Source organism: Pimephales promelas, chromosome 16, assembly GCF_988280905.1.
Source record: "Pimephales promelas chromosome 16, fPimPro1.hap1.1, whole genome shotgun sequence".
NCBI classification, from domain to species: Eukaryota; Metazoa; Chordata; class Actinopteri; order Cypriniformes; family Leuciscidae; genus Pimephales; species Pimephales promelas.
The window spans coordinates 32,326,905-32,353,373 of record NC_142784.1 but is presented as its reverse complement, the minus strand read 5'-3'; the positions used below and the strand labels follow the sequence as shown (position 1 = coordinate 32,353,373).

Here is a 26,469-nt window from a genome sequence, read left to right as displayed (position 1 = left end):
TTGTTTTGAATGTCGTAATGACGCTGTGCTGCTCCTCTTATACGGAGGGGTGGGGTAGCCACTCCCAGACACAGCGTCATGTCTGCCAGCCAATTAGGGCTGGCGTAATGTAATAGGGCTTCTGAGGAATACGCGGAAGGGGCGTATCCCATAGTGAGACACCTCACTTAAAGGGTTAGTTCACCCAAAAATGAAAATTAAGTCATTAATTACTCACCCCCATGCTGTACCAACCCCGTAAGACCTTCGTTCATCTTCGGAACACAAATAAAGATATTTTTGATTGAATCTGAGGGCTGGATCACTTTTCCATAGACAGCCTGAGGGACTGCCTCTTGACGGCCCAGAAAGTCATTAAAATAAAAGGTTTAAATATTCCATGTGCCTACAGTGGCTCAACTATAACTTTATCAAGCGACGAGACTACTTTTTGTGCGAAAAAAAAAACGTAAATAACGACTTTATTCGACTTTCCATTACTTCCTTATGGGCGCATGCGCGAGAACTGAGACGAGACCGTTCTTCTTCGACTACTTTTTATTACCGGCTGCTCACCGCTTAGGAGTTTTACCGCCCCCTACCGTATAAGATGACGTACTGATATAGCCGGAGGCACAAAACGTTTTGTTTACAAGCAGTACGTCATCTTATAGACGAATCCGACGAGCGTTCTTGTGTAGGCTGCCATCTTGTGGCGACGCCATTACTGAGCTGTTACACCGGCATAGACATATGCACCGGTATGTAAACAAACCTCGGAGATAAGGTGATAACGCACCCTTGATGACAGCTACAGCCAGGCAGACTTGTTGGGTTGATGATGTTAGACATTGGCCTCCAGTCACAGATGAAGGTACAAACGATCTTACAGATTATTTATGAAAATAGCTTGGCAAGCAAGCTAGGCTAACGTTTGCTACCGAGGAAACTAAAAAAAGATCTGTCCATTTGGCAACAATAAATAAATAAATAAATAAATGAAATCAAATAAACAATTTCATGTTTTTCATTTGTGTCCATTATTTATCTCATTTTTACATTGCAACGGGCATGGGTAAGGTAACGTTACAGCTAGAAAGTATACATAATATCGACCAACTACTGTTTTTAAACCATGGAAAGAGGTCAATATAACAGCAGGAGAACAATTATGTCACATAACGTTACATTCAGCTCAGGAAAGCCATTTAATGACCATAGCATGTTAATTGAATAGAAAAAATAACAAGAGAGGAGATTTTGCTGATCACTATATCACACATTTATTATATTTTTTTACTTATGTCATTAAATAATTGTTATTATACGCGAATGTCCGCGTCTTGTACTCGCCCAGGAAATCTGTGTTTACCGTACGGCACCAGACAGGGGCAGTCGACCCGGGGTATTCACAATGTTTTCTCTTCAAAATTGAAATTTTACTGCCACCATTGAAACAATTTATAACGGAAACTGTTTACCCACTCGACATTATACAAGGGCTAACGTTGTAACGTTAGTGACAGTCGTAAATCTCGAGCTGTTTATTCCAGTGGACGGAAGTTGCAACTAAAACAATAGAAGGCAATGGCGCAACGCTACCCAGCAACAGCTCAGTAATGGCGCCCGCTTACTTCCGGTAGTTTCGCCGGATTCGTCCATACGGTAGGGGGCGGTAAAACTCCTAAGCGGTGAGCAGCCGGTAACAAAAAGTAGTCGAAGAAGAACGGTCTCGTCTCAGTTCTCGCGCATGCGCCCATAAGGAAGTAATGGAAAGTCGAATAAAGTCGTTATTTACGTTTTTTTTTCGCACAAAAAGTAGTCTCGTCGCTTGATAAAGTTATAGTTGAGCCACTGTAGGCACATGGAATATTTAAACCTTTTATTTTAATGACTTTCTGGGCCGTCAAGAGGCAGTCCCTCAGGCTGTCTATGGAAAAGTGATCCAGCCCTCAGATTCAATCAAAAATATCTTTATTTGTGTTCCGAAGATGAACGAAGGTCTTACGGGGTTGGTACAGCATGGGGGTGAGTAATTAATGACTTAATTTTCATTTTTGGGTAAACTAACCCTTTAATGCTATCAGAGAACCGGGGTTACGAAAGTAACCTATTGTTATGATCATTTGGATGTATTTCTCTATCATTTATCATCCCTATACTGCTTATTAATTTACATCTACCAAAGCATCAACAATGAAGAATCAAGAATAAACACCAACCTGTTTGTTCCTCAGTATCTTCATGTTTTATTCTGGATGGTTCTGGATCACTCATGTCTTCAATCTCCTCTTTAATAAACTCCATCTTTACTCTAGTATGGCACACAGATTCACCTGGAGTGTCTCCTGCGTGTTCAGATGCACTTCTAGCCTTGATGATGAGAATATTCCCAGCATTTATTGTCGAATTATTTTGAAAGGGCTGTGATCACTCTGAAACAAGAGAAGAAACATAAATTACTGATTAAAAAAAAAAAACAATCCCACAAAAATTATAATCTTTCTTCATTATAACTCATTCTGAGATTCCTCAGATATCAACCACAATTTGAAGAAACTGTAACCAATCAATATATATACACGTCAGCATAATATAGAAATGAATGTAACAATCAATCTTCATGTTTGTCTACAACAAATTTAACTGACTGATTCATAAAATGCTCTTATGCTCTAAGAACAATTTAATAAATAAAAAAATCAATAAAACTAAAATAATGCAATTCTGACAGCATCTTTATTTAATCTACAGTCGAAGAAATATTTAACAATAACATAGTGTATTATTCCAAACGAAAAATAGCATGGAATAACAGGAAACATGTTAGAATTAGGGTTAAATATACTTAAATATGTGTAATTTTATAATCTACTTAATTAGAACAACAGAACATAAATTGAAGAGCAGAGAGTGATTAATGAGGTGACGTTGGATCCGATCTTCATGTATGTATTGAAAATAAACTTTGCTCAGAACAATTACACGATATTCTCATCACTGTAGTACAATATAAATGTAGTCATGTGCTTGTAATAATAATTATCCGTTATTATAATTATACCTAAACACTAAATACTAAACCGACATATCCGAATTTCGCATTTGTTTACAAAAGATCCTCACGCTGTCCACTGCCGTGTTGCTGCCGCAAACGTGTTCAGAACTGTAGTAAACATCTGCCGTACGGCGCATGCGAGTGTCGCATTGAGCAGCAAACACTCAATTCTTCCTCCAGGAGGCGCTGAATGACTCCGAAAACCGAATTTTTAAATACCCTTACACTTTTTTAGTTCAGTCTACAAACAAAGTATTATAGTTTAAAAATAGTAAGACCAAATAACAAACAAAAAATCCACAAGATAAATCTCCGGTGATGTGTTAAAACACACACAGTAAGAAAACAAACACAGTTTGAACAGTCTAAATCAGAAAAATCAAACCATTCTTTTTTTTTCTTAAAAAAAAACAACTAACTTGAAACTACTTCTAACTTCAGAGTGATCACAGCCTTTTCAAAATAATTCAGCATTAAATGCTGGGAATATTCTCATCATCAAGGCTAGAAGTGCATCTGAACACGCAGGAGACACTCCAGGTGAATCTGTGTGCCGTACTAGAGTAAAGATGGACTTTATTAAAGAGGAGATTGAAGACATGACTGATCCAGAACCATCCAGAATAAAACATGAAGATACTGAGGAACAAACAGGTTGGTGTCCATTCTTGATTCTTCATTGTTGATGCTTTGGTAGATGTGAATTAATAAGCAGCATATGGATGATAAATGGAAATCCAAATGATCATAACCTTGTAGTTTTCAAACATATTTACTATATGGACAAGTGAATGACAAAACAGAAAGTGAAAGATCTGATCTCTGTTGTTTTCTGCTAATAAATAAGGGTTCACTTGAACTGATTCTAACTGTATTTCTGTGTGTTATAGACCAGGTGAGAGTGAAAGAGGAAAGACAAGAACTGAAAGAAGTGAAGGAGGAATATCGTAACTTTACAATTCAAAGAACAAAAGCCAAAAAGACGCACACCTGCACTCAGTGTGGAAAGATTTGTTCTGATTCATCAGGTCTCAATCATCATCTGCTCATTCACTCTGGAGAAAAGCCATTTAACTGTGATCAGTGTGGTAAAGATTTTAATTCATCATCAAATCTAAAACAACAAAGTTCATTCAGATGAGAAGCCTTATGTGTGTTCTCTCTGTGGAAAGAGTTTTTCAAGGCGGAAGTGTTTTAAACGGCACCAGAAAACACACAATGAAGTGAGAGATTATATGTGCTTTGACTGTGGGAAGAGCTTTACTACATCTGTTGATCTGAAACGGCACCAACGAATTCATACTGGAGAAAAACCTTTCAAGTGCTCATATTGTGACAAGAGATTCACTCAAAGGACCCCGAACCCCATATTCCCGGAGCACCCTCCACAGGCCGCCTCGGGGGACACAGTCGAATGCCCTCTCCAAATCCACAAAGCACATGTGGACTGGTTGGGCAAACTCCCATGAACCCTCCAGCACCCTGTAGAGAGTATAGAGCTGGTCCAGTGTTCCACGGCCCGGACGAAAACCGCACTGTTCCTCCTGAATCCGAGGTTTCACTATCGGCCGTATTCTCCTCTCCAGTACCCTGGCATAGACTTTCCCAGGGAGGCTGAGAAGTGTGATCCCCCTGTAGTTGGAACACACCCTCCGGTCCCCCTTCTTAAAAAGAGAGACCACCACCCCGGTCTGCCATCCCAGAGGCACTGTCCCCGACCGCCAGAGGAGTTTCAGCCAAGCTGAGTTCTGAAACTTCCTAGGTCTGGAGTTTCACCCTAGCTGAGGTCTTTCCAAGACATGCAAAACAACAACTAGCAATTGACTTGAAGGAGCATTTGAGGCCTGAAACTTCAAGACATTTTAGCATCCCTATGTCTAGCTCTACGCTTCTTTGCCACTGGATGTTTTATAAACACAGCTGCAGACTGGGGTAGCCTACACATGTCTACAGCATCAAGAATTATTCATCTGTATTATTAACTGTAATTGGATGAGCAAATTTGTGAGAAACCCACTTTGGAGATTAACAAGGCACCTGATTTTCTGCATTTCCTTCCAGTCTCTTTTCATTTTGGTATTTTTTATTTTCTTTGATTAAGTGTTCAATTAAAATCATTTACAATAATATTCTTGTTCTCTAACATATAAAAAACAATCTTGTGGCATTTCACAGCAACAATAGTTTATTAGTTAACTAACTACACATTTATGTGAATCTCAAACAAACAAAACATTTGCTCACTGTGACACAGAACAATGCTTTCTATGAGTCACTAGATCACTGAGTACAGTAGTACGGCTTCTCTCCAGTGTGAACTCGCTCGTGTGTTTTCAGGTTTCCAGGCCGAGTGAAACTCTTGTCACAATATGAGCAGTATGAATTCTTTGATGCCGTTTCAGATGATCAGATGAACACTGAGAAAACAGATAAACCTCCACAATTTTTTTCTAATCACGTTCACAGCTGCAGCTCAGGGGATGCGGTGACAAAACACCAAGTTCAAAAACATGCAAACAGACACTTTCAAAATTAAAGCACAGTTAAAACAAGACATCATCGAGGCTAGGAGGGGTCAATAGGTCACAAAACTAACTGTCAATTCCATTTGATCCCTTTAATCTTATCTTCAAAAAGGTTTCACAATTAAAACTTATCTTCAATTCAAGACAGCCCAGCCCAGACGGGTCGCATATCAATTCCCCTGTGTATATCGAAAATCTTAGAGAGACTTGTCTATTCGAGATTATCAGCTTTTATTCAGCTTTTAAAAAGCATTTGAAGAGTTTACTATTGCTAGCTCGATGCCTTTATGTAGTTTTTTCTAAGTATTGTTTGTTTGTATTGAATTGCTTTGTTTATTTATTTTTTTATTGTGTGTTCTGTTTTTTTTCTCTTCTTCTTCTTTGATGTTTAGTCTGCATGTCTCGTGAGTTAATAGGAACAGGAGTGGAACTCTGTACTTGTACTAAACGTGCTAAACAAATAAACTAAACTAAACTAAGAAAGTTTTATTAATAGAGAAGTAATGGCACCCCTGGTAAACATGTTCAAAACTGGCTGTAAAAATAAATCTGCATCGTTTATCCTTTTGATCTTTAATTAAAAATATTGCCAAAAATCAAACCTTTCATTGAAATAAAAGAATTGACAGTGTGTGGGGTGGCTGGGGTTTAAATCACATTATGAAATAAATGTTTTTCTCCAAAACACGTTTCATACTTTTTGGCAAAGAGAACACAGTATAAACAAAAGTTTGAATTAACTGAAAACGCTTAAAAGGTTTTTTTAAAACGTATAAAATAACTATAATTAATTGTAATTACATACAATACACATTGTGGGGCGTCATTTTTCTGCCTTTTTTCTTTAGACCAAAAAATAAAAATATATTTTGGCCGATAATTTTCAGGTTTAATGATATATTTAACAATTTTGCAAATTTTACAATTAAAAACTGAATCAAATTCAGGGATTTTCAGGGATTCAGGGATTCTGCATTTCTTTCCAGTCTCTTTTCATTTTGGTATTTTTATTTTTCTTTGAGTTAGTGTTCAATTAAAATAATTTGCAATAATATTCTTGTTCTCCAACATATAAAACACAATTCTTGATGCATTTCACTGTAACACTAGTTTATTAGTAAACTAACACATTTACACATTATGTGAATAACAAAACATTTGCTCACTGTGACACAGAACAATGCTTTCTAATATGAGTCACTAGATGAGTTGATTGTTTGAAACTCTTCCCACACTGAGTGCAGGCATACGGCTTCTCTCCAGTGTGAAGTCGCTCGTGTGATTTCAGGTTTCCAGACCGATTGAAACTCTTGTCACAATATGAGCACTTGTAAGGTTTTTCTCCAGTATGAATTCTTTGGTGCCGTTTCAGATCAACAGATCTACTAAAGCTCTTCCCACAGTCAAAGCACAAATACTCTCTCACTTCATTGTGTGTTTTCTGGTGCAGTTTAAAACCGCCCAGACGTGAAAAACTCTTTCCACAGAGAGAACACACATAAGACTTCTCATCTGAATGAACTTTCAGGTGTTGGAGTAGATTTGATGATGAAATAAAACCTTTACCACACTGATCACAGTTGAATAGCTTTTCTCCAGAGTGAATGAGCAGATGACTACTGAGAGTTGATGCATCTCTAAAACTCTTTCCACACTGAGTGCATGTATATGGTTTCACTCCAGTGTGAATTCTCATGTGTTTGTTAAGATGTCCTTTCTCTGTGAAACTCTTTCCACACTGAGTACAGTCGTACGGCTTCTCTCCAGTGTGAACTCGCTCGTGTGATTTCAGGTGTCCAGACCGACTGAAACTCTTGTCACAGTATGAGCACTTGTAAGGTTTTTCTCCAGTATGAATTCTTTGGTGCTGTTTCAGATGACTAGATGTAGTAAAGCTCTTCCCACAGTCAAAGCACATATAATCTCTCACTTCATTATGTGTTTTCTGGTGTAGATTAAGACACTTCCGACGTGAAAAACTCTTTCCACAGAGAGAACACACATAAGGCTTCTCATCTGAATGAACATTCAGGTGTGATTTTAGCTGTGATGATGAACTAAAATCTTTACCACACTGATCACAGTTAAATGGCTTTTCTCCAGAGTGAATGAACAGATGATGACGGAGACCTGATGATTGAGTGAAACTCTTTCCACACTGAGTGCATGTATACGGTTTCTCTCCAGTATGAATTCTCATGTGTATGTTAAGGTCTCCTTTCCGTGTGAAACTCTTTCCACACTGAGTGCAGGTGTGCGTCTCTTTGGCTTTTGTTCTTTGAATTCTAAAGTTATGATGTTCCTCCTTCACTTCATTCAGTTCTTGTCTTTCCTCTTTCACTCTCACCTGGTCTAAAACACACAGAAATACAGTTCAAGTGAACCCTTATTTAATAGCAGAACAACATAGAACAGATGTTTTACTTTTTGCTCCGTCATTCACTTGTTAATATAGTAAAAATTTGTTTGACAACTGTTATATACAAGGTTATTATCATTTGGATGCATTACTCTATCATTTATCATCCATATACTGCTTATTAATCCACATCTACCAAAGCATCAACAATGAAGAATCAAGAATGGACACCAACCTGTTTGTTCCTCAGTATCTTCATGTTTTATTCTGGATGGTTCTGGATCACTCATGTCTTCAATCTCCTCTTTAATAAACTCCATCTTTAACAGTCACACAGATTTCAGCTGCTACTCCTGGAGTTTGTCCTTCTCTTGTAGGATGATGGGAATATTCCCAGTATTTATTGGTGAATTGTTGTGGGAGGGGCTTCACTGCAGGTGTGAACTGTGATCACTGTGTTTTCATCCAATCTGCATTTAAAAAGTACAGGGCCATCATGTTAAACTGAGCAGCTGAAAAACCTCTTTGTCTCCAAAAGTTCCCTGTTTTCAGCTCATTCATTATGGTGATGTCTGAGATCTTCAGTAAATTGGCACATTAAGATTATTGGTGTGAACAGGCTGAAATAAACTGCATCATCACCTTTAACCTGAGTTCTTGTTTTTGCTCTTTCACTTCCATCGGGTCGGAAACAATAAAACGTTAAATTGTTAGATTGAGTTCTGGAGGATAAATGTGAATTTTCAAGTGAACCCTTATTTAACACAAAACAAGTGGAATCTGTGATCAGAGATTAGTTTTGTCATCCTCTTGTTAAGTCAAAACGTAAATGACAACTGCTGTTCAATAATATGATCGAAGTGCATTTATATAGATTAATTTCTTATTTTTCACAGCTTTTATGATTGGCATCTAATAATACGGGTGCTGGTAATCTCATTAGAATATCGTCAAAAAGTTGAATTATTTCAGTAATTCCATTCAAAAAGTAAGACTTGGATATTGTATTCATTCATTAAACACAGACTTATATATTTAAAATGCATTTCCTTTAATTGTAATGATTAAAACTGTCAACTAAGGAAAACCCAAATTCAGTATCTCCGAAAATTAGAATATTACTTAAGACCAATAGGCTATGTGCACAACAGTAGTATCGAACTTCCGCTTTTGTCAGAAGTCGGCGTATCAGTTTCCGGTCTACGACTGGTCATCCGCACCCACTAATAAACAAACAAGATGAGTGCTGCTGTTGTACGAAAAAAAGAGTTCTTAAACACATCTAAGTTCCTAAGAACTGTAGTGGATCTAACATCCGTTTCACACCCGTTTGCAGTGTGTGTTGCGGTGCAGGAGCGTGCTGTTAGTGCGTTCACATTGTAACTGACAGAGAAGTCAGTTAATATTTCATGTTTATTTGATTGTTGTATTAAGGACTCTTAATTTGAAACTCCCTTGTAAAGAGCTATTTGAGCGGAGACTTTTATTATGAAAAAGCTCAGACTCAGAGTGATGGAGAAAAAGAAAGTTGTCCACACCGTATGGCCAGTCGGAGCTGTATTCGACATTTCTAAAGAGTATTTAAGTTAATTTAATCATCTGAAGTTACAGAAGATCTCACAAGATGCAAGATTAAGTTCTCCTTTTGGTAATAAGCAGCCATGAAGCAAGTTTGTCATGTATATTGTATGTGATAATGTGGATTGTGTTGCTGTATGGAAAGGAGTGATATCTATACAAAGACTGTTAAAGCTAATTTTACTCTGTTCAGAAAGTTTACAAAGGCAACATTTATTTATTTGATTCATTTATGTTCTTTTATATTCTTTATTGTAACTTTATTTCTTGTATATTCAGTTCTCACGGCATCTTGAGTTGGATGGTTATCCTCATCATGGTGAACCAGTCAATACATCGCCTGTAAATTAATAAATGACTGGGGAGCTACACACATATTATGATGCGTTTGCACAGTGAATAACTGATCCACGGCTGTACAACAAACACATACTTAATATTTTTATTATTTTTTGCGCGTCGATCAAAATGTCTATTTTGTGCAGCCACTGCGCACGAAGGTTGGTGTTTATCAGGAAGCAGTAGAAGCTCAAATGGCTGTTGGCGACTTGAAGCCGAGCAAAGTGCCGCACAGCAGTCTCCTAACGCACCATGTAAACAGGTTAGGGCTTTCACTTTTCACTGGTGTGGTACATATAACAGCAGCACAGCGATCGTTTCCACACCCAATCTATTTCTGCTGTGCTGCAAACGCTGGTGGTCAAAATGATAAAGATTGACCTGGAAATGTAGTAATTTCACCATAAATGCGTTTAATTAAATTAAATTTAGTAATCTCACCATGAATGCACATTTAATCAAGGAAAACTACAATTTACTTCAACCAGGCGACAGATATACTCGTCTCGATCGTGGAGGTGGAAAAACAAGTTATTTGTGACATGCAAGATCTATTGTTTTAAAATTAAAATGCAAAAGAAAAGGCAAGTCGGCTGCGTTTGTCAATTTCAAGTTTTAATTTAAATTATTTGCGATTTTAATATAGGAAATATTTGACCACTTGCTTGAGCAACTTGTAATGCATAATATAGCCTTAACGTACATTGTTTAAATTGTGTTTAAACGTGCATACAAAGAATCGCAATGCTGACACAACTTTTTGTTTTTAAAAATAAGTTGCAGCATAACTTCTGGACTTTATATAAAAATATTAAGTATGTGTTTGTTGTACAGCCGTGGATCAGTTATCAGCCTAATGAGCAAAGACTAGAACTTAAGTCAAAGGTGATGATGCTGTCGTTTGTTTCAGCCGGTTTACGCCAACAAAACAATTTAATGTGCCAATTTACAGAAGATCTCAGACATCACCATAATGAATGAGCTGAAAACAGGGAACTTTTGGAGACAAAGAGGTTTTTCAGCTGCTCAGTTTAACATGATGGCCCTGTACTTTTTAAATGCAGATTGGATAAAAACACAGTGATCACAGTTCACACCTGCAGTGAAGCCCCTCCCACAACAATTCACCAATAAATACTGGGAATATTCCCATCATCCTACAAGAGAAGGACAAACTCCAGGAGTAGCAGCTGAAATCTGTGTGACTGTTAAAGATGGAGTTTATTAAAGAGGAGATTGAAGACATGACTGATCCAGAACCATCCAGAATAAAACATGAAGATACTGAGGAACAAATAGGTTGGTGTCCATTCTTGATTCTTCATTGTTGATGCTTTGGTAGATGTGGATTAATAAGCAGTTTATGGATGATGCATCATATACATCCAAAGGATCATAAGCTTGTAGCAGTTGTCAAACATGTTTACTATATTAACAAGTGAATAACAAAACAGATAGTTAAAGATCTGATCTCTCTTCTGCAATTAAATAAGGGTTCACTTGAAATGATTCTAACTGTATTTCTGTGTGTTTTAGACCAGGTGAGAGTGAAAGAGGAAAGACAAGAACTGAATGAAGTGAAGGAGGAACATCATAACTTTACAATTCAAAGAACAAAAGCCAAAAAGACGCACACCTGCACTCAGTGTGGAAAGAGATTCTCACAGAAAGGAAACCTTAACACACACATGAGAATTCACACTGGAGAGAAACCGTATAAATGCACTCAGTGTGGAAAGAGTTTTACTGATTCATCAGGTCTCAGTCGTCATCTGCGCATATACTCTGGAGAAAAGCCATTTAACTGTGATCAGTGTGGTAAAGATTTTATTTCATCATCACAACTAAATAAACACCTGAAAGTTCATTCAGATGAGAAGTCTTATGTGTGTTCTCTCTGTGGAAAGAGTTTTTCACGTCTGAACGGTTTAAAACTGCACCAGAAAACACACAATGAAGTGAGAGACTATATGTGCTTTGTCTGTGGGAAGAGCTTTACTAAAGCTGACAATCTGAAACGGCACCAAAGAATTCATACTGGAGAAAAACCTTACAAGTGCTCATATTGTGACAAGAGTTTCACTCAGCCTGGACACCTGAAATCACACGAGCGACTTCATAGTGGAGAGAAGCCGTACGCCTGTACTCAGTGTGGAAAGAGTTTCACCGACTCGAGTAATCTAGTGAAACATATTAGAAAGCATTGTTCTGTGTCACAGTGAGCAAATGTTTTGTTAGATTCAAATGTGTTAGTAAACTAATAAACTAGTATTGCTGGGAAATGCTACATGATTTGTGTTTTATACTGTATGTTGGAGAACAAGAATATTATTTAAAATTATTTTGATTGAATGCTTACTCAAGCGTTCTGGAAAGAAATGTAGAAAAACAACAACAATCAGTTATCGTTCACATCGTCACAGTATGGGTTATGTCTCCTGGTGTTCACTAGAAATCCTCCTTTCACCCTCGGCGTCATTCACATTAGAAACTGCATATATATATATATATATATATATATATATATTTACTCTTAGCCAGCAACCTTTCTGTTAATGTTATTAATATTAAAACATTTTGGCTAAGATAATATGTGATTGAGGTTTACCTGAGTTTATACTGCCTTACCATATTCACAGAGATTCGAAATGCATATTAATTGTTATTATGGAAATTGATGAAATTCCCATACATGAAAAAAAAAAAAACATGACGTGTTGGTGATATATTTTGTATAGGCTATATATAGTCTAACATAGGCTGTATAAAATAAAATGACACAACCCTGTCTCTTTTTATTTTATTGACCAAGAATAGCCATTATTAAAGTATAAGTAGCTTAAAAAAGTATAAGGAGCTATATAAGTCAAGAAATAAGGCAAGTTAAAAGATTCAGTCAAACATACGTTTCAACGTTACAGATAAATCGCCTAAATATATAAAGTTATGAAACTTCACTTTTCCCCTCAGCCAAAAGATTTGCCAGGGAACAAATCATAGATTAATGAGACCAAAGATCGCCCGTCTGATATACCAACGCATTCTCATCCTTTAACGTCATACCCGGGTCCGACTCGACCCGCTCCGAGCGGGCCTCGAACCCGGGTCTCCGGCATGAGAGTCAGGCGCTCTAACAAGGAGGATGAAGCCTGCAGCCTCTAGCGTCTGTCGCTAGAGCGCCTATTGAGATCGGGGAGTGAGGTTTACTCGCACAGCAACTACTAGCTGGCCTCCGTATATGCAAAAACGGCGCTACGCACATGGCACCCGTTATCGTTAATATAACACGCGCTGTGAGGGCTAAGTTTAGGTGTGGGGTAGGGTGTGCGTGTCATATTCACGCTAAAGGATTTATAACGCCTTGGGTTCGCGTGTTATATTAGGGTGCCATGTGCGTAGTACAGCGCCACTTTTGCATAGCGATATACACAAGCCGATTTATAACTCATGTTTAACCACTAGAAACAGAGCCCGCGGGAAACGCGAATGACTAGCCGGGGCAAGGCTGTTGCAGGCGGGGTACATGAGCGCTGAGCACCCGCCGCCCTGTGATCACCTGGAACTCCGAAAACGTCAGATCAATTTTTTAAAATAGGCGCTATTTTTATAAATAAACCACAGATTTTTAGCTTTAAACAACTATATTGTCGACTGAACTCTTGAAACTATTAAAACTACATTTCGTGACCCAATAACACGAATATTTTTGAAAAACTCTTCACCACACCGGCTTCCTTTATCTTCGGAGTTTCCGCTCCCGAACAGCACCATAGCAACCGTTCTCCCCTACAAGGATTCTGGGTAATATCCCACAGCAAAGTGAGGTCTGATGCACACGAAAAGGGTGCATTAAGTGCCCTGTTTTGATCACCCCTGGCTGGAGAACACTATTAGAGGATTGGGACTACGGTCTTGCACCCTTAGAACGATGGCGAGAACGCGCATTGAGGGCACAAGGGCGCAAGTGCGGATATAGACCCTTGTTGGTAAACACGGTGACGTTTTTTTGTGGGCGGAGCTTAGGTGGAGGCAGAAAGATCCCCTGGCCGCTTCACTAACGCTAGTTAGCAAGGATTGTTAGCTTGTTTTTTAACAATGACTGGAGAAAATACGATATTATCTTAATGTGTAAGGTCACTCAGTGTCCAGGACCGCGATTGTTATTTCCAAAAGTTATTTTTAACGGACGGAACCAGATTGTCCGACCTGTAGCCGCCTACACACTCACTCAATGCATGGATGAACTGATAGGATTAACGTAAGTTACGTTACCTTGGTTGAGTGGCCTGACTTCTACACCTACCTTATAGAGAAATCGATTGTAAATAGAAACTGAGGGCATATAAATCTTTAGATGCCTATATGGTCCTGTACAAGACTTGTGTGAACGATCCGCAGTTCTAACCATTAACGTAATCTATAATACAGAAATTACAACTAGCTCTCTGTCTTCTTTTTCATCTCTCTCCCCCTCAAAAACCTGATAGGTTACCAAACTGCTGTCTGATTGTATAATAAACAAAACTGACTCCTGGCCACCCAATACAAAAGTAAATGACCAGGGATGTTCAAGGGCTACTCACAACAGAGGATATTTCAACACCTCACAATTGATTAACACATATTAATACAAAAACTAAAAAAGAAAAGGTGTTACCGGGGACAATTGAACTGGCCCATATTTCAGGACATATACTACATTTATGTTAGAACACACAAAAAACAATATATAAATTTAGCAGGGTGCTACATCAATAAGGTTCTTGTTCTCCAACAAATGAAACACAAATCATGTAGCATTTCACAACAACACTAGTTTATTAGTAAACTAACAACACATTTACTTTATGTGAATCTAACAAAACATTTGCTCACTGTGACAGAGAACAATGCTTTCTAATATGAGTCACAAGATTACTTGACATCCCAAAGCGCCATATAGGACGCTTTTGCAAAAGCGTAAATATCCAACGCACATGGCACCCTTTAACGTGAAATGAGACGCAGATATATTTGGGCAGAAGGCGCCCCCTTGTGGTCTAACCCTTACCCAACACCATACCTAAACTTAACCGAAGCGTCTCATTAGACGTTAAAGGGTGCCATGTGCGTTGGATATTTACGCTTTTGCAAAAGCGTCCTATATGGCGCTTTGGGATGAGAACGCGTTGGAAACTCTTTCTTAACACACTGAGTACAGGCGTACGTAGGGTTGCCAACTTTCTGATTATGCCAGCAGAAGAAATGACCCCTGAAATTCATTATGGCATGTTATAATGCAACTTATTAAGCCTATATTTATAGAATAGGAAAGTATGCCTAGTCAATGACTGTACCACATAGGCAAGATACTGTATATAAAGGCTATCACGATCATTTTAACAAACAATGAACCATGGATTTGTTTTATAATCCGTTTTATTTTTAATTTCAACAAATAAAACGTATAAAATTCAAAACTCATCAGCTTAGACTGCATTTGAAGAAAAATAAACACAACAGTTTTCTGTAGCTTTGTGCGAACTCATTTAATAGAATTAGACTTCTAGAAAATTCTTTCAATGCAAAAAAAAAAAAAAAAATCTTCTCATAGCCTACAAATGTCTTCAGAAACTCCTTTTCCTCGATTTACTGAAGCCTATCAGTGGCTGTTCTGCTTTGAATTACACCCAGGGCGAGACCCCCTTCAATAATAGGGGTAGGCGTAATAGGGCAATACTAAGGCTATCTCTTAAATAATTTCGAACAGCTCTCATATTAACAACTATCCAAACTGTTGTAGACCTAAAATAGCTCTATGTCACTCTTAAATGTCAGAGAAACGGACAGAATCAGAGATTATTTCGAAAATAGAAAATTGTACTTTGCATATTATAGGCAACTGTAAAAACACATAATTAAAGTTGATTTTAGTTGATCATTATGAAAATTATTTTCATTTCATGAATATAATGACCAAAATGATCACATAGAATCTTGTTCAAAAAGCCTAATACACAATGAAATCAATTCACCAAGTTAATAACATTAAAGATTTGTTTTAAAGGAGTGTCTATTATGTTACCTACTAAACTTAAAAAAAAGGTTAAAACAAAAAAGGTTTTATAAAAATATAAACCTCATATTTCAGCATTTCAATCATCTCTATAAAAAGAATAAGTCAATAAAGATACATTGCAACTGCACATCCAATGCGCGGGCCAGGCGCCTCTGAAGTGCGACAACTTAACGTCATTGCATGTCAGAGCCGGGCAAGGGGGCGCCAAGTCCCCAAATTTTCCACTATATCTTCATTCATTCATAGTCTGTCTGACATATATTTTAGAAGCTATCGGCTTCTCTTCAGTGTGAACTCACTCGTGTAATTTCAGGTTTGCAGACCGAGTGAAACTCTTCTCACACTGAGTAGCCTACAGTCGTACGGCTTCTCTCCAGTATGAACTCGCTCGTGTGATTTCAGGTTTCCAGACCGATTGAAACTCTTGTCACAAAATGAGCACTTGTAAGGTTTTTCTCCAGTATGAATTCTTTGGTGTTGTTTCAGATGATCAGCTCTAGTAAAGCTCTTCCCACAGTCAAAGCACATATAATCTCTCACTTCATTGTGTGTTTTCTGGTGCAGTTTAAAATGGTCCAGACGTGAAAAACTCTTTCCACAGAGAGAACACACATAAGGCTTCTCATCTGAATGAACTTTCAGGTGTTTTTTTAGATGTGATGATGAACTAAAATCTTTACCACACTGATCACAGTTAAATGTCTTTTCTCCAGAGTGAATGCGCAGATGATAACTGAGACCTGAGTCATGAGTAAAACTCTTTCCACACTGAGTGCATGTATACGGTTTCACTCCTGTGTGAATCCTCATGTGTGTGTCAAGGCTTCCTTTCCGTGAGAAACTCTTTCCACACTGAGTGCAGGTGTACGATTTTTCTCCAGTGTGAATTTTCCAACACAGTCTCATGAAGATGCGTATCTATACCACGAGTGTCATTTCTCGTGGCATTTATACGCCAAAAGTGTTTTTTTCGTGTATATGGTACGCACTAAAAAACCCTGGGTTAGGTTTAGGGGGGAGGGGGGTGGGGAGTTCGTGCGTATTATACGCAAAAAAGTGCGTATCATGTGTACGCGAAAATCGCGTGCCAAATACACGCAAAAACTGTTTTTGGCGTATAAATGCCACGAGAAATGACATTCGTGCCATAGACACGAACTTTCATGAGATCGGGAATTTTCATGTGTGTGTCAAGGTGTCCTTTATGTGAGAAACTCTTTCCACACTGAGTGCATGTATACGGTTTCTCTCCAGTGTGAATTCTCATGTGTCTGTTAAGGTCTCCTTTCTTTGAGAAACTCTTTCCACACTGAGTGCAGGTGTGCTTCTTTTTGGCTTTTGTTCTTTGAATTGTAAAGTTACGATGTTCCTCCTCCACTTGTCTTTGCTCTTTCACTTTCACCTGGTCTAAAACACACAGAAATACAGTTAGAATCAGTTCAAGTGAACCCTTATTTAATAGCAGAAAACTACAGAGATCAAGGGCCTCATGTATAAAACTTTGCATTTCATCTTTTTAGTGTGCGTACGCACATAAGGCAGAATTTGCGTACTCACAAAAGTTTTTAGATTTATAAAACCGTTCGTACGCCAGAACCTGCGCAGAATTCACTTTATAAATCCCAGTCAGCGGGAGATTGTGCGCACGTGCGTCTTTTTGTAGCCTATCCTTGCCTTGTTTTTGAACGAATAAATCAAATAGTGTAAAATACATGTTAGAGAAAGTGTTTCTCAATCCTTTCCACTGGCCAAATAGGGGAGCGCGGGGCACAACCTAATGCGGGGTTAAATGTAACACGGACCGTTTACAGTTCGTCAGGATCAAGCCGGCCGTCTTTCTGCTATTTTTCTCTTGCTGCCAGAAGACGGTCTCCCGCGAATTTGCGGAAAGTTTTGATTATATTTCGTGAAGATACTGGACAAAGAGTGTTTTGACACCATGAAAGTATTTTTTTTCATCATAGGTTTTTTTCGGTTTCTTAGTTGGGTGTATAGCCTACGTTTCCAAATATTGCCTTAATCACTGTCTTGTTGGCTCAAACATAGCACCGTTTTGAAACATGTCAGCTATTCCTAGCGACTGTTAGCTAGGGTTAAAATATGTAATACACAGCGGGGTTAATTCTAACAGAGTGTAACAACTAAGCCCCCAATTACAATGAGAATCAAATGAAAACGGAGCCACACAACTTTTCAGGTTTGAGTACATTTAACTTTTTTAGACTTTCACAAACAATGTTGGGATTTAAAATGTTTAAAATTTAGTGCACTATGAATGATAACTTGTTTATTTATTAAAAATATGGCCTGTTATTAATGCAATAAACCCTTTAAATTTTTATTTTAAGCTCATTTGTATTATCATTACTGTTAATAATAATAATAATAATTGTACATCATGCAGCTGCCACACACAAATCTAATTTAATTGAAATTACAATATTTATAATTGTATTTATTATTATTTATTGCAAAACTATGCAGCCCTTTTCTATGTCTCTATGATATTGATCCATAATAGAAGGATGATTGGATGAGGGATATGTATGGATATCAATCTGTCTATACAGTTGCACAAACAATATACAAATAAAATAGTACTGAATTTTGTGTGTTACACACAAGTGTTACAACTAACCCTTCTGTCTGTTACAATTAACCCCGCATATGGGGTAAGTTGTAACATTTGCACTTCTGTCACTTTCAGTCCAACTGTATGAAAATGGTAGGTCCTAGAAAAAAACTTTAAGTGTTCATTTGTAGCAGAGATGTGTATGTTGCTTGTGTAAAAAAAGTATTAATCTAACCTAATTATTTTTTAATTAATTGAGCCAAAACCAAAAAGCGTTAGGTTGTGCCCCGCTCTCTCCTATTTTTAATTGTTTTATAATTTAATGGAAACAGATGGACCTTGTTGTGCATTATTTGCACGATACAATTTTCTCAGACAATCTGCTATTCAGTTAAAACATTAAAAACACAGCATGCCAGAGGAAAAGTGTTCAAAAGCATTGCATCCACAACAAATAGGTCTATTTCTATTTATTGAATATACATTTTTTTCTCAATAATGATTTCATGTAGTTTAAATGTTTAACTCCATTATTGAGGATGGCATAATTAATCTAAATGTTTTTATCAGTAGCTAAAACATTTTAAATCATTATTTTATTTGTTTAAACTGTTATTTTGAACATGCACTGTATTTATGATTAGGACTCATAATGAAGATTTACGGTTTTACTTCATCTGATAGGTTGTGCGTCAGTTTCACTAAGCGGCCCAACGCGCTTATGGCGCAGACATGTAGGCCTATAATTTTATTTAGATTCTCTGTCTAATTGTGACCAAAAAGACATTTAACTCCAGCCCCATCGGTGTCACCAAAACCCTATATTCTTCTAAAAGAGTGCGTACGCACGGTCAAGAGCATCCATAAGGTGCGCACTTATTTACGCCAAGTTTATTTTTAATAAATTCCGATATGTGCGTGGAAAAAATGCGTACGCATGTTTCTATGCCCATTTTGTGCGTACGCAACGTTTATACACTTGTTTATACAACGTCATTCACTTGTTTATTTCGCAAAATATGTTTTAAAAAATGCGTATGAGCATATTGGATTTATTTCTCTGTCATTAATCATCCATGTTGATCCATGAATGAGCTGAAAACAGGGAACTTTTGGAGACAAAGAGGTTTTTCAGCTGCTCAGTTTAACATGATGTTCCTGTACTTTTTAAATACAGATTGGATAAAAACACAGTGATCACAGTTCACACCTGCAGTGAAGCCCCTCCCACAACAATTCACCAATAAATACTGGGAATATTCCCATCATCCTACAAGAGAAGGACAAACTCCAGGAGTAGCAGCTGAAATCTGTGTGACTGTTAAAGATGGAGTTTATTAAAGAGGAGATTGAAGACATGACTGATCCAGAACCATCCAGAATAAAACATGAAGATACTGAGGAACAAACAGGTTGGTGTCCATTCTTGATTATTCATTGTTGATGCTTTGGTAGATGTGAATTAATAAGCAGAATATGGATGATAAATGATGGAGAAATACATACAAATGATCATAAGCTTGTACATAGCAGATGGATGTCAAACATTTTTTGATTCTATTAACAATGAATGAACAGAACAAAAAGTGAAAGATCTGATCTCTTTTGTTTTCTGCTATTAAATAAGGGTTTACTTGAACTGATTCTAACTGTATTTCTGTGTGTTTTAGACCAGGTGAGAGTGAAAGAGGAAAGACAAGAACTGAATGAAGTGAAGGAGGAACATCGTAACTTTACAATTCAAAGAACAAAAGCCAAAAAGACGCACACCTGCACTCAGTGTGGAAAGAGTTACACTCAGAAAGGAAGCCTTAACAGACACATGAGAATTCACATTGGAGAAAAACCGTATACATGCACTCAGTGTGGAAAGAGTTTTGCTCATTCATCAGGTCTCAGTTATCATCTGCACATTCATTCTGGAGAAAAGCCATTTAACTGTGATCAGTGTGGTAAAGATTTTAGTTCATCATCACATCTAAAATTACACCTGAAAGTTCATTCAGATGACAAGCCTTATGTGTGTTCTCTCTGTGGAAAGAGTTTTTCACAGAAAGGACACTTTAAAACACACATGAGAATTCACACTGGAGAGAAACCGTATACATGCACTCAGTGTGGAAAGAGTTTTTCTCGAGCATCAGCTCTCAGTCGTCATCTGCTCATTCACTCTGGAGAAAAGCCATTTAACTGTGATCAGTGTGGTAAAGATTTTAGTTCATCATCAAATCTAAAATTACACCTGAAAGTTCATTCAGATGAGAAGCCTTATGTGTGTTCTCTCTGTGGAAAGAGTTTTTCAAGGATTAACAGTTTTAAACTGCACCAGAAAACACACAATGAAGTGAGAGAGTATTTGTGTTTTGACTGTGAGAAGAGCTTTACTACATCTAGTCAACTGAAACGGCACCAAAGAATTCATACAGGAGAAAAACCTTTTATGTGCTCATACTGTGACAAGAGTTTCAATCAGGCTGGATCCCTGAAATCACACGAGCGAGTTCACACTGGAGAAAAACCCTTCAAGTGTTCATATTGTGACAAGAGTTTCACTCAGGCTGCACACCTGAAATCACACGAGCGAGTTCACACTGGAGAGAAGCCGTACGCCTGTCCTCAGTGTGAGAAGAGTTTCACCCGATCAAGTAATCAAGTGAAACATAATAGAAAGCATTGTCTGTGTCACATGAGCAAATGTTTTGTTAGATTCACATAAAGTAAATGTGTAGTTAGTTTACTAATAAACTATTGCTGTGAAATGCCACAAGAAAATAAACATAAAAATGGAGATAAAAAACTGGAGAAAAGCTGTACGACTGCACTCAGTGTGTTTTATATATAAAAAGCCTCTAACTTTCATGAAGATATGTCGTTAGAAGTTGTCACAATAAGCAACATTTCTTTTTTATGGCAAGCCGATTTAGCTTAAGTTGTACCCAGCCTTACTCGTCATAGTTACATTTTTACTAGTAAAAATACAATTAGAGAGCTCTACAAATGAATTATTACTAGTCATAGTGTCTCCGTTGACTTCCATTCATTTTTAATTACAAAATATAAAAATATAGAGAGCTCTCTTATTGTAATTGTTACTAGTAATAATTGAATTGTAGAAAATGTAATTACGACGAGGAAAGCTAGGTACAATTTAAGCTAAACGGCTTGCCATATATTTCCATGTCAAATATGTGTCAAGTAAATGGTGTGATATGAACAAAATATGGAGTTGCTTCCAAAAGAGTGGGTCGTGGAGTTTGCATTCAAAGAAACAACAACTAACATAATTGTATGATGCAAGGCTTTTATTTTGAAAGACTAGCATGAAAGCTATTGAGACTTTGGGGCTAAATTGAAACTTGTTTTTCTGATTCATTATCTATGGTCAGTGATGTTGTAATATTATGTCAGTGTCATTATTACAATGTGATTTTCGAAACTTGTCATGAAATAAAAAGTCTCTGACCTCAGGATTACACACGTCCCTGTCACTGTTGTCAGTGTTATACTGCAAATCCAGCATGCGCTGTATATTATCACTTCATCATAAATCATCATAACTGAATAAATTATTTCACCAGCATGCAGCGTTTTGGTTATGTTGTGAATTAGTAAGTCATGGAATTACCAAACAGTACAAATAAATTAAACTGGTACATCATGTGTTAACTGGGAAGCATTAGCATCCAGGAATAATGTTCATTCTACTCATCAGAAGCAGTTTCCATTTGTTTCGTTAATAGATCATGTTAGTATTGTGTATTTACTGTTGTTTTCCCTGAAATGCCACTTCACATTATTTCACTTTGTGCTATTTTGTACATTTTATTTTTGGTGGCTCTAAAAACTTTTTTGTATTAACAAAAAACTAAACGATCTGTAAATCAACTGCACATGTTTTTACATGACTTCACCTCTTCAAAATGAGGTACTTTATTTTTTTAAAGGCACTATGTGTATCTTTTTATGTGATTTTTTATTTAAAATCAATGTTTTTATTCATAAATATGTCCTAAATGTGTACAAATACCTCTCCCAATTATCTGACTTATCATCGTAAACGAAGAATTGATTTCTTATTTATCTATTTCTATTTTTTTTTTAAAGATACTCTGATGGGACAGTGCTTATTGTACAAGGAAGTAAATATTTCTATAAAATTATTGTAAGCCACATCTGTCTGCATCTCTTCACAAATAGTATTCCTGTCTTGTGATCTTAATTCATCATTAAATCCATTAATAACTTCTTCAGTTCGTACTAGTCTATAATTCACATTGCAATACATATTACGTTTACAGACATTACAGTAAAGACTGGTAAGTGGTCGGAGATATCACAGATCAATAGACCATTGACAGAATTGTTTGAAAAATTAAGATTTTATCAATTAAAGTTGCACTGTGAGAGGTAATCCTACTAGGCTTTGTGATGATGGAAATAAAGACAGTCGAAAGACATCCGATCAGCCTAATGAGCAAAGACTAGAACTTAAGTCAAAGGTGATGATGCTGTAGTTTGTTTCAGCCTGTTGACGCCAATAAAACAATTTAATGTGCCAATTTACAGAAGATCTCAGACATCACCATAATGAATGAGCTGAAAACAGGGAACTTTTGGAGACAAAGAGGTTTTTCAGCTGCTCAGTTTAACATGATGGCCCTGTACTTTTTAAACGCAGATTGGATAAAAACACAGTGATCACAGTTCACACCTGCAGTGAAGCCCCTCCCACAACAATTCACCAATAAATACTGGGAATATTCCCATCATCCTACAAGAGAAGGACAAACTCCAGGAGTAGCAGCTGAAATCTGTGTGACTGTTAAAGATGGAGTTTATTAAAGAGGAGATTGAAGACATGACTGATCCAGAACCATCCAGAATAAAACATGAAGATACTGAGGAACAAACAGGTTGGTGTCCATTCTTGATTCTTCATTCTTGATGCTTTGGTAGATGTGAATTAATAAGCAGAATATGGATGATAAATGATAGAGAAATACATACAAATGATCATAAGCTTGTACATAGCAGATGGATGTCAAACATTTTTTGATTCTATTAACAAGTGAAAGATCTGATCTCTGTTGTTTTCTGCTATTAAATAAGGGTTCACTTAAACTGATTCTAACTGTATTTCTGTGTGTTTTAGACCAGGTGAAAGTGAAAGAGGAAAGACAAGAACTGAATGAAGTGGAGGAGGAACATCGTAACTTTACAATTCAAAGAACAAAAGCCAAAAAGACGCACACCTGCACTCAGTGTGGAAAGAGTTTCACACGGAAAGGAGACCTTAACAAACACATGAGAATTCACACTGGAGAGAAACCGTATACATGCACTCAGTGTGGAAAGAGTTTTGCTCATGACTCAGGTCTCAGTTATCATCTGCACATTCACTCTGGAGAAAAGCCATTTAACTGTGATCAGTGTGGTAAAGATTTTAGTTCATCATCACATCTAAAATCACACCAGAAAGTTCATTCAGATGAGAAGCCTTATGTATGTTTTCTCTGTGGAAAGAGTTTTTCACATAAAGGACACCTTAAAACACACACGAGAATTCACACTGGAGAGAAACCGTATACATGCACTCAGTGTGGAAAGAGTTTTACTCATTCATCAGCTCTCAGTCGTCATCTGCTCATTCACTCTGGAGAAAAGCCATTTAATTGTGATCAGTGTGGTAAAGATTTTAGTTCATCATCACAGCTAAAATCACACCTGAAAGTTCATTCAGATGAGAAGCCTTATGTGTGTTCTCTCTGTGGAAAGAGTTTTTCACGTCTGGGCGGTTTTAAACAGCACCAGAAAACACATAAAGAAGTGAGAGATTATTTGTGCTTTGACTGTGGGAAGAGCTTTACTACATCTAGTCAACTGAAACTGCACCAGAGGATTCATACTGGAGAAAAACCTTACAAGTGCTCATGCTGTGACAAGAGTTTCACTCGGTCTGGAAACCTGAAAAGACACGAGCGAGTTCACACTGGAGAGAAGCCGTATGCCTGTACTCAGTGTGGGAAGAGTTTCACCCAATCAATTCATCTAGTGACTCATATTAGAAAGCATTGTTCTGTGTCACAGTGAGCAAATGTTTTGTTAGATTCACATAAAGTAAATGTGTAGTTAGTTAACTAATAAACTAGTAGGCTATTGCTTTGAAATGCTACATGATTTGTGTTTTATATGTTGGAGAACAAGAATATTATTGAAAATTATTTGGATTGAACGCTTACTCAAGCGTTCTGGGAAGAAATGTAGAAAAACAACAACAATCAGTTATCGTTCACATTGTCACAGTATGGGTTATGTCTCCTGGCGTCCACTAGAAATCCTCCTTTCACCCTCGGCGTCATTCACATTAGAAACTGCATTTCCCATAATTCTTGTCTGTTCTCATCATTGTTCATTGATCCCCCATTATGATTTTTAGTGTGTTTGTATACGACAATTCACCATGACGTCACAACAATAAAAGACGTTCTTCCGGGTGGCAAAAGCCGAAGCGTCCCTATGGCAACACTAGTAAATTGCATGGAGGGAGACACACCGCCGGCAGAAGCCTAATCTACATTTCAACAGTTCATTCAAGAACAGACGTGGTGGAAATTCAGACATAGTTAACATGATCATTAAAGCTTAGATTTTTTTGATCTAGTGACGTGCACTCCCAACGCACTAGACCGCGGCGCGGGACTAGATCTGATGGCCGAGTGCGGGCGGTAATGCACTCTGTGTGTGCGGATTGCAGGAGAATAAAACGATTCGCGGGACTCCCGCAAACTAGAAATATCTATGAATAAAACAAATAAAAACTAATACATTTGTATTCATCTGTTGCAGAAAAGCAACAAGAACTAAAACAAAATAGAAATGACTTAATAGTTACATGGCAGAGTTTAATTTTATAACGTGACTGCAGCGATGAGCGATGTAGCCAATCACAGACATATGTGTTGATTTATTGAACGCATTGGCCAATCAGAAGCATTTACGATGAAGAAGCATTTACTCACCGCTCAAAAGAAAGTAACATGGAAAGTAATAGAAATAACTAAGTTAGTTGAGAACGTCAGTTATATAACGACCCACGTATTAAAATGGTTGGATTTAAATCGGGCTCAGGCTCATAATTAGAAGACGACATGCACTTTTGACGACGTCCACTCGCTTTAACCTCCTCACCCACAGGTTCTACTGGATAGATTTACTTTTTTCTGAAGGAAATCGATAAAAAAAAACCTACACCTTTTGCTGTATATCTGGTGGCGCAACCCCAAACACAACATATTTTCGCCATAGATTCAACTTTGATCAACAACAATGATTTTAACTGTGTAACTGTTCAGTTGCCGGCTGGATCTCTTCAGTTAGTCAATGGAAGCCGCTGGCGTTCTGCCACCCGGAAGTATCGCGGTGCCTATTGTTTACAAACATATGCGCGTTGCCAGGGTTACGCGTTGGCCCGAAGTTAACTTCCGCTCTGTGTTTGTTTATCAGCCTAGACACACTAGACCTCACCTTGGCTACGGCAGTTCATTGGAACAAATGCGTCAATAGAGCCGCCATCTTGAAACAGGGGAGCCCCTCCACTTTAATGCATCAGCGTCAATGTAGTAGACAGGTCTAACTGAAATAAAATCACCATAAATCATCATGAATGCGATTTTTCTTGTTTTTTTGGTTTGTTCCAACGGTCAGACATGAATTTTTTTTTTTAAACATTCTTCCTAGTTCAGATTTTATCCGTGAACATCATACGCTGCACAAAAGTCCGCCACCATCAATCAATTCGAAGTAAAGGCAGAGATAGCAGCGTTACCTAGCTACTTCCTATGACAAGACCCTTGTTCCAAGATGGCGGCGGTTTTGACGCATCATTTTTTGGAAATAGGCTCATTTTACCACTCCCCCAGAGTTAAACTGTTGGGTTTTACCGTTTTCGAATGTATTCAGCCGATTTTCTGAAAATGTAGAAGAATATCAGTAACCAGTTTG

The 26,469-nt window shown here is 37.5% G+C and overlaps 2 protein-coding genes and 1 pseudogene across 4 annotated transcripts in view; 2 read left to right on the top strand and 1 right to left on the bottom strand.

Annotated features, from left to right (window-relative positions):
• The window catches only part of LOC120470772 (uncharacterized), a 61,072-nt gene extending 52,558 nt beyond the window's left edge, over positions 1 to 8,514 (bottom strand). The window contains exons 1-3 of one of the 2 annotated variants that reach the window (XM_089120762.1): positions 8,157 to 8,514; positions 6,729 to 7,914; positions 2,202 to 2,293 (exon numbers count right to left, since the gene is read on the bottom strand). In XM_089120762.1, coding sequence (XP_088976888.1) covers positions 2,202 to 2,293; positions 6,729 to 7,914; positions 8,157 to 8,241 — 1,363 coding nt within the window. In that variant the 5' untranslated portion in view covers positions 8,242 to 8,514. Of the gene's footprint in view, positions 1 to 2,201; positions 2,415 to 3,105; positions 3,214 to 6,728; positions 7,915 to 8,156 lie in introns of those variants that run through there. The other variant, XM_039660441.2, reaches the window with a different exon arrangement.
• LOC148973414 (uncharacterized) lies at positions 3,462 to 5,391 on the top strand (annotated as a pseudogene). Its single transcript, XR_016146915.1, has 3 exons — positions 3,462 to 3,691; positions 3,928 to 4,369; positions 5,375 to 5,391. The product of XR_016146915.1 is annotated as an uncharacterized LOC148973414 (transcript).
• Positions 8,515 to 9,139: 625 nt separating the features above from the next.
• Positions 9,140 to 24,558, top strand: LOC120464591 (uncharacterized). The gene is made up of 7 exons (XM_089120811.1): positions 9,140 to 9,569; positions 10,903 to 11,137; positions 11,375 to 12,057; positions 19,793 to 19,880; positions 20,139 to 21,169; positions 23,294 to 23,381; positions 23,621 to 24,558. The coding sequence occupies exons 2-7, from the start codon at positions 11,053 to 11,055 to the stop codon at positions 24,556 to 24,558; spliced, it is 2,913 nt and encodes a 970-aa protein (XP_088976937.1). The 5' UTR covers positions 9,140 to 9,569; positions 10,903 to 11,052.
• Positions 24,559 to 26,469: the final 1,911 nt, after the last annotated feature.